Source organism: Etheostoma spectabile, chromosome 21, assembly GCF_008692095.1.
Source record: "Etheostoma spectabile isolate EspeVRDwgs_2016 chromosome 21, UIUC_Espe_1.0, whole genome shotgun sequence".
NCBI classification, from domain to species: Eukaryota; Metazoa; Chordata; class Actinopteri; order Perciformes; family Percidae; genus Etheostoma; species Etheostoma spectabile.
This window is the reverse complement of record NC_045753.1, coordinates 12,671,849-12,686,845: the sequence shown is the minus strand read 5'-3', so window position 1 is coordinate 12,686,845 and position 14,997 is coordinate 12,671,849. Positions and strand designations below refer to the sequence as shown.

Genomic DNA, 14,997 nt, shown 5'->3' with positions numbered 1-14,997 from the left:
GACCCTCTGGATTTACCGTTGGACACAACTCCGCTTGACACGGGACCGCATGAGACGGGACGGATGACATGGGACGCTCCAGGCTGCATCCATATACTCTTGAGGTTAAGTAGCAGCCAGAGACACATTTTCCTGTGATGATCTACTTTCTCCTGTGGATGGTGGTGTCGAACCTTCCACGGTTTCCTCCTAGCAGTCTGTCCCGCCCACTTTGTTCTATCAGCCAATAGACGTATGTCTTTGAGCTGGATCAGAAACCCCTTTCAAAATAAGAGCATCAGTGTTTAAGTTAAAGCACGTTTACGCATGTAGAAAGACGCGAACTTTTATTTCGACATGTGTGTATATGTTGACTATCTGGGGTGTCGTTGGCGGAAAAGATTGCGGTAGCAATGGCAGCTCCCAGTAGAAAGCAAACGTTAAGGTTTCTCAGCCAGCTAGGAGCGTTTATTTTGACCCGGTTCGGATTTTGGAACTGCTTCAGCATGTTGATGCTGTTTGCTGAACGAGCGGACTCGAAAAGGTAAAAATAACTAACTAGCTAGAGCACGGAGAAACAGCTAACGTTAATGTTAGCCAACGGGCTAACGGCAGTCAGCTGCAAACTTGTGCAAAAGCCTTTATTAGCAACATAATTGTGGATGATGTATATAGCTAGCTAGTTTGGCAGATATAGCTAATTACTGGACAATATGTGTAATATCCGAACTTTTCGCATATTTGCTGTTGAAGGTGTAAGACGGTTTATGTACCATATGGAGTTGTTTAAATTAAAATGACAAGGTAAATTTGGCCTGGTCTGTAATTTTCAGTCGGACAGGCTGTAATTTGTGTATACCCTGGGCGTGTGTTGTGTTAGGCCGTGGTGGGCTGGTCCTCTCAGACAACCACACCCCTCTGAATTATCCTGTAATTACAGCAACTTTAGGGAAAATGTATACACCCTTTGTCACGCCCGGCTTCCTCTTTTAGTTGGGTTATGTATCCTCCCTGTCTCAAATAGTTGTCACTTTCAAAGCAAGTTGTCTTTCAATCGGTGTTGTGCTGAAAGTGTCAACTAAAAAAAGTAATATATTTGGATTTTACTTGATTTTTACATGAATATGTGCTGCTTTATGAATGTGAATATTGGCTTGCCTTTCTACACCATTAAACACAGTAGCCTCCTTTAGGGACGTTGACACTTGACGTACACTGTTTTCACTTATCAAATCACACATCAGTCCAGGTGTTGAGTACAGTGTATTTTTTAATTAAATTTATGAAAAAAAATACATAGATCATAGTATTAATCGTGGTAATAACGTTGTCATGATTATTTGGCTTTAATCATAAGACACCCCTATGACAAAAATAGTATTTAAGATCTCAGATGTTCACAATAAAATACTTCTAAAAGTGATAAATGAGAATATTGTACAGTTGTTCAGCAGTTTTACTGTTAATGCAGTTTGAAGACTAAATGAGTAATCACAACAGTTAATAGATGAATCATCAACAAAACTATCAATAGTTGGAGCCCTACTGTAAAACAAGTACAAGTTTATTGTCATTACTGCAGAAGCATTTAAATGCAATGTAAGCTGTGTTTTGACTACCACTCTATAATACACAATACTAAATGCATACACATAATGTACAATAAATCATGAGACAAAAAATATACAACAGATAGAAATAAAAAGCCATAGCTCTGTAAAATAAAGTTTTCTCTTTTTATTAATTGTCATCTTCAGGAAACCAGACATCCATGTACCGTACCTGTATGTGGACATGGGGGCTGCAGTGCTCTGTGCTAGCTTCATGTCATTTGGGGTGAAGAGGAGGTGGTTTGCAATGGCCGCTGCCATACAGCTGGCCATCAGCACGTATGCATCGTATGTTGGAGAACAAGTGTACTACGGGGACTGGCTTAAGGTGCGTTGGCTTCTGTGGTTTACTTTTTTTTTTTTAAGTTACCTTTGTGCTTCTGATAATAATATGCAGGTATTAAAGGTGCTCTAAGCAATATCGTATATTTTTTAGGTTACAACATGTTTTGTCACATACAGCAGACATCTCACTATCCACGAGCTGCCTCGCGCCACCAAACATAAGAGTTCCAGCGTTCCAGCCAAAAACCCAACAAAAAGGATTTGGGGGTGGGGGGTTAATGTGCGGAAGCACGGTAGGGAGGGGATGAGGAGGAGGAGGGAGGGGCCAGCTAGCCTCGTTTTGTTTGAAAATACTTTGAACGTCAACAAGAAGCGCCGCCACCCAACATCGCTTAGAGCACCTTTAATGTGTCGGTATGTACACCAGTCAAACTTGGGAAAAAAATGTGACTCATGGATAAATTGTACACAGTTGGAAGTGTAAAAATAAGTCGTCACCACCAGAGTCCCTGGAGCTTCCCTTTTGGTTATTATCCCTGTTTTTTAATATCACTCAGGGTTTAACTTTTGTTTGGCTGCTTTTAAATAGTTGTAGGCAGTATTGAAAAGGTCAGTTCAAGGCTAAACTGATGTCATGGAGGAAAAATCCATTGCAGTGACATTTATTTGAGGTGATTTGACAATGAGTGTCAACATCACCACAGGGGTATTTTTTGGTCTTAAATTGGTCTTTTAATATGCTTTCAGTCAAGCACTTGTTTCACTTCTGTTTTTGTTTGAAATTAAGCAAGTAGCTTAATGGTTAGTGGTAGTAGCTCAGTCCATAGGGAGGGTTACTGGTTCAAGTCCCCGTACGGACCAAAGTATGGTGGTGGACTGGTAGCTGGAGAGGTGCCAGTTCACCTCCTGGGCACTGCCAAGGTGCTCTTGAGCAAGGCACCGAACCCCCACCCGCTCGGGGCGCCTTTCCATGGGCAGCCCCCTCACTCTGACATCTCTCCATTAGTGCATGTCTAGGTATGTGTAGGTGCATGTGTAATTCAGGCCTGTGTGTAATGTGTGTAATAACAACAGAGTGAAAAGTGTAGTTTCCCCTTGTGGGATTAATAAAGTATAATAAATAAATACATTTCTAATGCAGTCTTACACACCACTGCCCCTATCATGCTTAGTTTTAACTGTTCATACAGCTGTCTAATTTTCCCATAATCGGATATGTATCAGATTTTGAAGCACATATTAAAGTGGCCCAGATCAGTGTGGGGGGGGGGGGGATCTGTGTCGTGTCACACAAGGGAAAAAAAATTGAGGCCGCCACTAGAAGTCTGAAAGAAGATTGTTTAATAATCAGATCGACGTGGTAGCAGGCACTTGTCATAGGTTATTATCACAGCCCTAATGGTGTTTCTCTGCAGGTGCGGATGTATTCCAGAGCGCTGGCCATTATTGGAGGCTTTATGGTTTTGGCCAGTGGCGCGGGGGAGGTGTACAGACAGAAACCTCGCAGCAGATCGCTGCAGTCTACTGGACAGGTTTTCCTGGGAGTCTACCTTATCTGCATGGTAAGGACTACATCAGTTGTATTAAGTTGTTATTATTTGTATGTGGACAGTCTCTGTAACAAATTCTGACGCTTACACGAGACCAACACAGTCTGAACAACACCAATACTTTTTTTATTAAGTGACTAAAGCTCTTACCCAAATTGTCATCAGGGCATTATATTAAGAGAACATGCCCGAGGCATTAAGTTGCCATGCTTAGAGACAGATTTGGTCGTAATTTGATTAGACAATAAGTCGACTGACAACCCAAAAAAATGGCAATTTGACAAGCAAACCCCCCCAAAAAAAAAAATACAGTTTCAGCTCATTAAATGTAATTTTGCTGCTTTATTTAATATAATATACGTTGGTCAGACAATACAAGACATTTATTAATTCATATTAATACTATTTAATTTCTCATTATTCTCTGATATGAATAGATTATTTGTTAATAAAGCCGTTTTGTTTCAGCCGTTTTGTTTAGCCAATGTAAAGGCTTATTAGTTGAGATTCACTGACTGGACGAGATTGTGTGAGTATCTTTCGTGCAATCACTTCACGAAAAGGCCTGCATGAAGTACGATATCTTCAAACCAGATAAGTCAACATTAATATGAGTGAGAATGAGACTTCAGACACTTCTGCATATGTCAAATAAAGCACGTTTTTTATCTATAACACCGCCTCCCAGAGTTAAAACACTGTGCACTGCAAACCACAACCTGTTGTCAGTGTCATTAAATAACGCAGGACCACTTTCCTCCCATTAGGTGTACTCCCTTCAGCACAGCAAAGAGGACCAACAGGCCTATCTGAACCACATCGTGGGAGGAGAAGTCACGTTGATGCTGCTGGAGGTGCTGTTTGGGTTGCTGGCTCTGGCCTTCCTGTCTGGCTGCTACGTCCGCCTGGCCGCACAGATCCTGGCCACCGTCCTGCCTCTGGTGATCCTGCTTATTGATGGAAACCTGGGCTACTGGCACCACAATCGCAAGGTGGAGTTTTGGAACCAGATGAAGCTGATAGGACATAACGTGGGTATCTTTGGCGCGGTGCTGATCCTGGCTACTGACGGTTGAACCTTTTTGGGCTCTCAGACAGCTTTACAGACCGAGGTGTCTGCGCAGGAGGAGGTTTTCGGCCTTTGCGTCACAGTTGCCGTAGCTCAGTGACCTCTCAGGATTCACACACTCCAAGCTGAGACTGCTGGATCTAAGCAGCGTGGATTGTCTTTGCCCACTGGTTGGTATCTTCGCTTTTGCAAGAAAAGAACAAGCTCTTTTTTTGCAATTTAATAATTTATTCAGATTCATTTTGTCTCTGTTATGCTCTGAAGTATGAGTATTGATACTGTATCTGCTGGGAAAATACTTTCTACTCAAAAATTGTCTTAAATGTTTAAAATGTTTTACGGTATATGGTTTACATATTTGCGAAATACAGGGAAACTTAAAATGTAACTTATGTTGCATTTTATATGAAATGGGAGTGCTAGTACATTTGGTAATAAACTGCATTTCACTTTTGCATTCATGTGAATTTAATTAAAATGAATATGCACAACTTCTTTATCTTCTGTGTAAATGTTTTCATAATTCTGGGAAGTATCTTAATTTAGTTATATGCCTGAAATTATTTTCCATGTTTGAGTATTTTGATCATTTAACTCAAGTCATTGACTAAATTTACAAACTGATTATGCTGCAATTGGCTGCACAATTAATCAAATTTTAATCGCGATCCACATTTTGACTTCCCACGATCAAATTTGCGTGATCGAGCGATTCTTTTTTTAAAGCGTAATTTCATAGAACGCTCCGTTTTTTGCAAAGCCAATCTACCGCTACTACCGTCTGCTCTGAGCCAGTCAGAGATTCACTGCACCCGTTGCAGCTTAGTTTCTAGATGTAGACAGTCCACAGAGGACAGAGTAGCGGAGGAAAACTCAACAATAGCAGTCGGTTATAACGTCGTATCAAGGTTACCAGTTTCCAGTAAATGCAACATTTGTCCCGTCTGTTGTTTTTCAGACAAGAGCATGTGACCAGTGCTAGTCGGTGCTAGTAGCGTCTGTTAGCTGTTAGCTAGTAGCGTCTGTTAGCTGTTAGCTCCTAGGATTCACCGGTGCTAATGTCCTCGCATCCGCAGCAATGCTGTTTATACGGATATGGTTTAATTTTGCGTTACGTGACCCATTTCGTCTGTAAAGTCGTGCTTGTGTGGGATCTCTCCTCTCTCTCCTCTTACTCCGCGCCGGTCCACATTTCTGACATTTGTCTACAGTTTTAATTTTGTTTTAACACAGCTGTATATTGTTAGTATTGTAAGTATGAGGGGCAAACCTGTGTTTTGTACCATGCCATGGTAACTCTGCTATCGCGGGGCCGCCACGGCGAAAACACAGAAGAAGTTACTGAATGCAGCTAACTTCAGTTGGTAGAGTAACAGCGTGTGAGACGGAGCTGCTGTACCGAGACCTGACCTGGACCTGGACCTGGCCAAGATGTGACCCATGGCCAGAATCATAGTTCATAAAAATGCAGCGCAGTGACGATACAGACGTTTCATACACACGTCGTGTTCATGATGAGTCACCGTCTCTCGGTGAGTAGCGTCCATCACACACTCCCTCTCGCAGTTATAAATAGCCTATGTACAATAAAATTTGTTTGGCTAAAATCAACAAATAAAATAATCGTGATTATCATTTTGGCCATAATCGTGCAGCCCTAACTGCAATACTATTTATTTTGATAACTATGACCACGTCCTCTTTCCATGAAAGAAACAATGTAGCACAAGCTGAACGCCTCATGGACTACTCACTCAGCTGTTTATGAGGTACACTTAGCTAAAACTGCTGCCGTCCTAATTCAACAGTCCTGCAACTAATGCTACCTTAACCCTGGGGGCCCTGAGGCCATTTTTACACTTTATTTTCCTGGATTTATTTATTTTAATAAAAAGCTTGTAAAACATCAACCCTGTTGTCTACAGTCAAGATATGACCATCATTTTTTTCAGGACAAACTGGGTTATCGGAATATTTGGGTTGCAGTGACGTCACTTGCATTTAAAAATGGTTGTAGGGCCTTAAAAATAAATAAATATATAAACGGAACATGAATCTTCCAGATATGTATTGATATCACAGACAGATACTTAATAAATAAGCCATTTTATAGCATTGCTGTGGGGTGGATTATCAATAAATATGAAATTATTATGTTATATTGGCATAAGTAAATGTCATGAGAGCAAAGCGTCTTGACTTTCTTTGAAAAAATGCATGTATTTTGTCAACTGTATAAGTTATGATTATTTCTTCACAGTGTGACTCCCAAGACATATGAGAGAGTTTTAGAAAGGAAAATGGCTATTTATTAAGTATCTGTCTGTGATATCAATACATATCTGGAAGATTCATGTTCCGTTTATAATTTATTTATTTTTAAGGCCCTACAACATTTTAAATGAAGTGACGTCACTGCAACCCAAATATTCCGATAACCCAGTTGTCCTGAAAAAAATGATGGTCAATCTTGACTGTAGACAACAGGTTGATGTTTTACAAGCTTTATATAAAAAAATCCAGAACGAAATAAAGTGTAAAAATGGCCTCAGGGCCCCAGGTTAGGTAGCATTAGTTGCAGGACTGTTGAATTAGGACGCAGCAGTTTTAGCTAAGTGACCTCAACAGCTGAGTGAGTAGTCCATGAGGCGTTCAGCTTGTGCTACATTTTTTCTTTCATGGAAAGAGGACGTGGTCATAGTTATCAAAATAAATATTGCAGTTAGGGCTGCACGTTATGGCCAAATGATAATCACGATTATTTTGATCCAAACTTTGATCGCAATTATTTTCACGATTATTTGTTGATTTTAGCCAAAACAAATTTTATTGTCACATAGGCTATTTATAACTGCGAGAGGGAGTGTGATGGACGCTACTCACAGAGAGACGGCTGACTCATCATGAACACGACGTGTGTATGAAACGTCTGTATCGTCACTGCGCTGCATTTTTATGAACTATGATATTCTGGCCATGGGTCACATCTCTGGCCCAGGTCCAGGTCCAGGTCCAGGTCTCGGTACAGCAGCTCCGTCTCACACGCTGTTACTCTACCAACTGAAGTTAGCTGCATTCAGTAACTTCTTCTGTGTTTTCGCCGTGGCGGCCGCGATAGAGAGTTACATGGCACTGGTACAAACACAGGTTTGCCCTCATACTTCAATACTACAATATACAGCTGTGTTAAACAAAATTAAAACTGTAGACAAATGTCAGAAATGTGGACCGCGCGAGTAAGAGGAGAGAGAGGAGAGATCCCACACAAGCACGACTTTACAGACGAAATGGGTACGTAACGCAAAATAAACCATATCCGTAAACAGCATTGTGCGGATGCGAGGACATTAGCGCCGGTGAATCCTAGGAGCTAACAGCTACAGACGCTACTAGCTAACAGCTAACAGACGCTACTAGCACCGACTAGCACTGCTCCACTGCTCTTGTCTGAAAAACAACAGACGGGACAAATGTTGCATTTACTGGAAACTGGTAACCTTGATACCGACGTTATAACCGACTGCTATCTGTTGAGTTTTCCTCCGCTACTCTGTCCTCTTGGACTGTCTACATCTAGAAACTAAGCTGCACGGGTGCAGTGAACTACTGACTGGCTCAGAGCAGTACGGTAGTAGCGGTAGATTGGCTTTGCAAAAAACGGAGCTTTCTATGAAATTACGCTTTAAAAAAAGGAATCGCTCGATCACGCAAATTTGATCGTGGGAAGTCAAAATCGTGATCGCGATTAAAATTTGATTAATTGTGCAGCCAATTGCAGCATAATCAGTTTGTAAATTTGTCAATGACTTGAGTAAATGATCAAAATACTCAACATGGAAATAATTTCAGGATATAACTAAATTAAGATACTTCCAGAATTATGAAAACATTTACACAGAAGATAAAGAAGTTGTGCATATTCATTTAATTAAATCACATGAATGCAAAAGTGAAATGCAGTTTATTACCAAATGTACTAGCACTCCCATTTCTATAAAATGCACTAAGTTACATTTATTTCCCTGTATTTCGCAATATGTAAACCATATACCGAAAACATTTTAAACATTAAGACAATTTGAGTAGAAAGTATTTTCCAGCAGATACAGTATCATACTCTACTCAGAGCATAACAGAGACAAATGAATCTGAATAAATTATTAAATTGCAAAAAAAGAGCTTGTTCTTTTCTTGCAAAAGCGAAGATACCAACCAGTGGGCAAAGACAATCCACGCTGCTTAGATCCAGCAGTCTCAGCTTGGAGTGTGTTGAATCCTAGAGGTCACTGAGCTACGGCAACTGTGACGCAAAGGCTGAAAACCTCCTCCTGCAGACACCTCGGTCTGTAAGCTGTCTGAGAGCCCAAAGGTTCAACCGTCAGTAGCCAGGATCAGCACCGCGCCAAAGATACCCACGTTATGTCCTATCAGCTTCATCGTGTTCCAAAACTCCACCTTGCGATGTGTGGGCAGTAGCCCAGGTTTCCATCAATAAGCAGGATCACCAGAGGCAGGACGGTGGCCAGGATCTGTGCGGCCAGGCGGACGTAGCAGCCAGACAGGAAGCCAGAAGCCAGCAACCAAACAGCACCTCCAGCAGCATCACGTGACTTCTCCTCCCACGATGTGGTTTCAGATAGGCTGTTGGTCCTCTTGCTGTGCTGAAGGAGTACACCTAATGGGAGGAAAGTGGTCCTGCGTTATTAATGACAACTGACAACAGGTTGTGGTTGGCAGTGCACAGGGTTTTAACTCTGGGAGGCGGTGTTATAGTAAAAAAACGTGCTTTATTTGACATATGCAGAAGTGTCTGAAGTTCCATTCTCACTCATATTAATGTTGACTTATTGGTTTTGAAGATATCGACTTCATGAGGCCTTTTCGTGAAGTGATTGCACGAAAGATACTCACACAATCCGTCCAGTCAGTGAATCTCACTAATAAGCCTTTCATTGGCTAAACAAACGGCTGAAACAAAACGGCTTTATTAACAAATATCTATTCATATCAGAGAATAATGAGAAATTAAATAATATTATATGAATTATAAATGTCTTGTATTGTCTGACCAACGTATATTATATTAAATAAGCAGCAAAATTACATTTAATGACTGAACTGTATTTTTTTTTTGGGGGGTGGGTTTGCTTGTCAAATTGCCATTTTTTGGGTTGTCAGTCGACTTATTGTCAATAAATTACGACCAAATCTGTCTCTAGCATGGCACCTTAATGCTCGGCATGTTCTCTAATATATGCCCTGATGACAATTTGGGTAAGAGCTTTAGTCACTTAATAAAAAAAGTATTGGTAGTTGTTCAACTGTGTTGGTCTCGTGTAAGCGTCAGAATTTGTTACAGAGACTGTCCACATACAATAATAACAACTTAATACAACTGATGTATCCTTACCAGCAGATAAGGTAGGACTCCCAGGAAACCTGTCAGTAGACTGCAGCGACTCTGCGGAGGTTTCTGTCTGTAACCTCCCCCGCGCCACTGGCCAAAACCATAAAGCTCATAATGGCCAGCGCTCTGGAATACCTCCGCACCTGCAGAGAAACCCATTAGGGCTGTGATAATAACCTATGACAAGTGCCTGCTACCAAACGTCGATCTGATTATTAAACAATCTTCTTTCAGACTTCTAGGGCGGGCTCAATTTTTTTTCCTTGTGTGACACGACACAGATCCCCCCCCCCCCCCCCCCCCCACACTGATCTGGGCCACTTTAATATGTGCTTCAAAATCTGATACATATCCGATTATGTGAAAATTAGACAGCTGTATGAAGTTAAAACTAAGCATGATAGGGGCAGTGGTGTGTAAGACTGCATTAGAAATGTATTTATTATTATACTTTATTAATCCACAAGGGGAAACTACACTTTTCACTCTGTTGTTATTACACCATTACACACAGCCTGAATTACACATGCACCTACACATACCTAGACATGCACTAGGAGAGGATGTCAGAGTGGAGGGGCTGCCCATGGAAAGGCGCCCCGAGCGGGTGGGGTTCGGTGCCTTGCTCAAGAGCACCTTGGCAGTGCCCAGGAGGTGAACTGGCACCTCTCCAGCTACCGTCCACCACCATACTGGTTCCGTACGGGACTGAACCAGTAACCTCCCTATGGACTGAGCTACTACCACTAACATTAAGCTACTTGCTTAATTTCAAACAAAAAAGAAGTGAAACAAGTGCTTGATCTGAAAGCATATTAAAAGACCAATTTAAGACCAAAAATAACCCTGGGTTGAGTTGACACTCATGTCAAATCACCTCAAATAAATGTCCCTGCATGATTTTTCCTCCATGACATCAGTTTTAGCCTTGAAACTGACCTTTCAATACTGCCTACAACTATTTAAAAGCACAAACAAAAGTTAAACCCTGAGTGATATTATAAAACAGGGATAATACCAAAAGGAAGCTCCAGGGACTCTGGTGGTGACGACTTATTTTTACACTTCCAACTGTGTACAATTTCATGAGTCACATTTTTTTTCCCAGTTTGACGGTGTACATACCGACACATTCAAGGTGCTCTAAGCGATTTGGGTGGCGGCGCTTCTTTGTTGACGTACAAAGTATTTCAAAACAAAACGAGGCTAGCTGGCCCTCCCTCCTCCTCCCTCATCCCCTCCCTACCGTGCTCGCACATACACCCCCCACCCCAATTTTTTGTTGGTTTGGCGTGGAACGCTGGAACTGCTTATGTTTGGTGGCGCGAGGCAGCTCGTGGATAGTGAGATGTCTGCTGTATGTGACAAAACATGTTGTACCTAAAAATATACGAATTGCTTGAGCACCTTTAATACCGCCTATTATTATCAGAAGCACAAAGGTAACTTAAAAAAAAAAAAAGTAAACCACAGAAGCCAACGCACCTAAGCCAGTCCCCGTAGTACACTTGTTCTCAACATACGATGCATACGTGCTGAGGCCAGCTGTATGGCGCGCCATTGCAAACCACCTCCTCTTCACCCCAAATGACATGAGCTAGCACAGAGCACTGCAGCCCCCATGTCCACATACAGGTAGGTTACATGGATGTCTGTTTCTGAATTACAATAATAAAAGAGGAAAACTTTATTTACAGAGCTATGGCTTTTTATTTCTATGTTTGTATATTTTGTCTCATGATTTATTGTAATTATGTGTATGCATTTAGTATTGTGTATTATAGAGTGGTAGTCAAACACAGCTTACATTGCATTTAAATGCTTCTGCAGTAATGACAATAAACTTGTATGTTTACAGTAGGGCTCCAACATTGATAGTTTGTTGATGATCATCATTAACTGTTGTGATTACTCATTTAGTCTTCAAACTGCATTAACAGTAAAACTGCTGAACAACTGTACAATATTCTCATTTATCACTTTTAGAAGTATTTTATTGTGACATCTGAGATCTTAAATACATTTTTGTCATAGGGGTGTCTATGATTAAAGCCAAAATAATGGACAACGTTATTACCACGATTAAACTTGATCTATTATTTTTTTTCATAAATTTAATTAAAAATACACCTGTACTCAACACCGGATGATGTGTGATTTGATAAGTGAAAACAGTGTACGTCAAGTGTCAACGTCCCTAAGGAGCTACTTGTTTGTTTTGTGTAGAAGGCAGCCATATTCACATTCATAAGCAGCACATATCATGTAAAAATCAGTAAAATCCAATATATTTACTTTTTTTAGTTGACACTTTCAGCACAACACCGATGAAAGACAACTTGCTTTGAAGTGACAACTATTTGAGACAGGGAGGATACATACCAACTAAAAGAGGAGCCGGGCGTGACAAAGGTGTATACATTTCCCTAAAGTTGCTGTAATACAGGATAATTCAGGGTGTGGTTGTCTGAGAGGACCAGCCCACCACGGCCTAACACAACACAACGCCCAGGGGTATACACAAATTACAGCCTGTCCGACTGAAAATTACAGACCAGGCCCAAATTTACCTTGTATTTTAATTTAACAAAACTCCATATTGTACATAAACCGTCTTACACCTTCAAACAGCAAATATGCGAAAAGTTCGGATATTACACACTATTGTCCAGTAATTAGCTATATCTGCCAAATAGCTAGCTTAACATAATCCCACAATTATGTTGCTAATAAGGCTTTTGCACAAGTTTTGCAGCTGACTGCCGTTAGCCCGTTGGCTAACATTAACGTTAGCTGTTTCTCCGTGCTCTACATAGTTAGTATTTTTACCTTTTCGAGTCCGCTCGTTCAGCAAACAGCATCAACGCTGAGCAGTTCCAAATCCGAACGGGTCAAAATAAACGCTCCTAGCTGGCTGAGAAACCTTAACGTTTGCTTCTCTGGGAGATTGCCATTGCTACCGCAATCTTTCCGCACACGACACCCCAGATAGTCACATTACACACATGTCGAAATAAAAGTTACGCGTCTTTCTCATGCGTAAACGTGCTTTAACTTAAACACTGATGCTTATTTTGAAAGGGGTTTTCTGATCCAGCTCAAAGACATACGTCTATTGGCTGATGAACAAGTGGCGGGACAGACTGCTAGAGGAAACCTGGAAGGTTCGACACCACCATCCACAGGAGAAAGTAGATCATCACAGAAATGTGTCTCTGGCTGCTACTTAACCAAGAGTATATGGATGCAGCCTGGAGCGCGTCCCATGTCACCGTCCCGCTCAATGCGGTCCCTGTCAGACGGGAGTTGTGTCCAACGGTAATCCAGATGGTCAAAATCCGAAATCGCGAATAATTTTCCAGATGGAGTCACGGGTAAATTCGTGACCACATTGTTGCATCAACTGAAAAACGTTAAAAAACTGTTAAAGTAACAATTTGCCACACATATGTTGCTCATTTCTGAATGTTATGCTTGTGTTGACAAGATAAATGCAGACTATCGTCTGGAATAAATAAGCCTGGCTCACCTATCATGAATAAAGTACTTTTAATATTTGGTGGTTTTTTTACGTTTAGTTAAATAAATATGTTTTTTTTATTGTAACGCTTACTCAGTCATCTACAGTGGGCAATACAGCACTGTAAGAAAGACGTTTTTGACAGCAGGGTGGTAAAACACTGTCCGGTTTAGTCCAAATGGCGCTAGAGTTAACACAAACGTTAACAAAAGTTACATATAGCCACTTTAATTATTCATTTAATTACATTTATTTAAGAAGGGGCATGCAAACTAATAAAACACATGATTATACATGGTCCACAATTCCAGAATCAGCCAAAAGGCTTTTTCCCCTGTAGTCCCTGACTCAGTTTAAAAATGATTTTTTAAATACTTCTTTGACATTTCCATTATTTTGAATTAAATATTTACAGCAATTTGTTTCACAATTCATGTTCTTTTCGACAATGCCAGTGATAAATCTGGTGGAGAAAAACAAATTGTAGTTTTAATATATGTTTTCCCCAAAACAGTCAAGATAAACAAAAGCTACTGATAATTATACATATTATTAAATAAAATAATTTTTTTTTATGGTTTATTTAACAGGGAAAGACTAATAATGATGTCAATATGCCAGAGTTAGCCATAAGATTTTTCAGTCTGATGCCCTGGACAGATGCTACAAAGTTATCTAATATTAACATTAATGTGTAATGAAATATACAAAAGTAAGAAAACAAACACAAATTCCTGAACCATACCAAGGTTATTACAATGTTCTCAATGGCGCTATGACATCTTCACGTACGTATTTTGTTCAACCAAAAGTCCAAAACCCAAAGATATTTACAATAACATATCTATGATAACCTATTAATACTAACATATACATCTAGGGGGGACCAGAGAATGTTTAGCATTTTTAAAAGCACCAATGTTATATCTCAGACCATCAAATCTCTTAAGAAACATTAAAACACGTCCCACAGTCCATTGAGACATCTCGCTTACAGTCTGTTTGACGATGAAACGCAATCAAAGTATGTAACTTAAATGGGGAGCCAAATGGGGAGGGGCCTGTTTCTGTCCACGCTGCTGTTGATCCACAGTGACGTGTCCCACAGTGACGTGTCCCAGGTTAATCTTTAGGAGATGAACTACCCTAGATCCTGAAAATGGCTTAGTGCGAGACAAGCTAATGGTTTAGTTAAGGAGTCAGTAGCGTGTACTACTCACATGAAATGTCAGTTGGAGGGTGAGTAGTGGGACCGTTTTCCGGACAGACACGTTCATGAACATCTAGCTTAAGAACATTATACCACAAGCTTTTTTTGATGCTGCCACCATCCATCCACATCATCCACCATCCATCCATCCATCCATCCATCCATCCATCCATCCATCCATCCTCCATCCATCCATCCTACTCCATCCATCCACTATGCTGGAGCTGATCCTGGTACAGTTGGTGAGAGGTGGGGTTATTGGGCTACATATTCAGCTAAAAGAAACAACATTTCACACTCCATTCACTCCCATCTATGCTACTTTCAAGGACCAAACAATGCCAGCAGATTTAAAAACCAGGCCACC

General features: G+C 40.7%; 1 protein-coding gene and 1 pseudogene across 1 annotated transcript; one reads left to right on the top strand and one right to left on the bottom strand.

Annotated features, from left to right (window-relative positions):
* The first annotated feature begins 296 nt into the window (after positions 1-296).
* Positions 297-4,970, top strand: tmem101 (transmembrane protein 101). Its single transcript, XM_032502305.1, has 4 exons — positions 297-523; positions 1,737-1,917; positions 3,290-3,436; positions 4,192-4,970. Exons 1-4 carry the CDS (start codon positions 393-395, stop codon positions 4,498-4,500), a joined length of 768 nt encoding a protein of 255 aa, XP_032358196.1. The 5' UTR covers positions 297-392; the 3' UTR covers positions 4,501-4,970.
* Positions 4,971-8,838: 3,868 nt separating this feature from the next.
* On the bottom strand, positions 8,839-13,436 carry LOC116671605 (transmembrane protein 101-like; annotated as a pseudogene).
* Between the last annotated feature and the right edge of the window lie 1,561 nt (positions 13,437-14,997).

Excerpts from the sequence above, each read along its gene's own strand:
- tmem101 (XM_032502305.1), top strand. The coding sequence starts at position 393 with ATGGCAGCTCCCAGTAGAAAGCAAACGTTAAGGTTTCTCAGCCAGCTA. Across the intron at positions 524-1,736 it reads GAACGAGCGGACTCGAAAAG|GAAACCAGACATCCATGTAC; the intron begins GTAAAAATAACT and ends TGTCATCTTCAG. Across the intron at positions 1,918-3,289 it reads ACTACGGGGACTGGCTTAAG|GTGCGGATGTATTCCAGAGC; the intron begins GTGCGTTGGCTT and ends GTTTCTCTGCAG.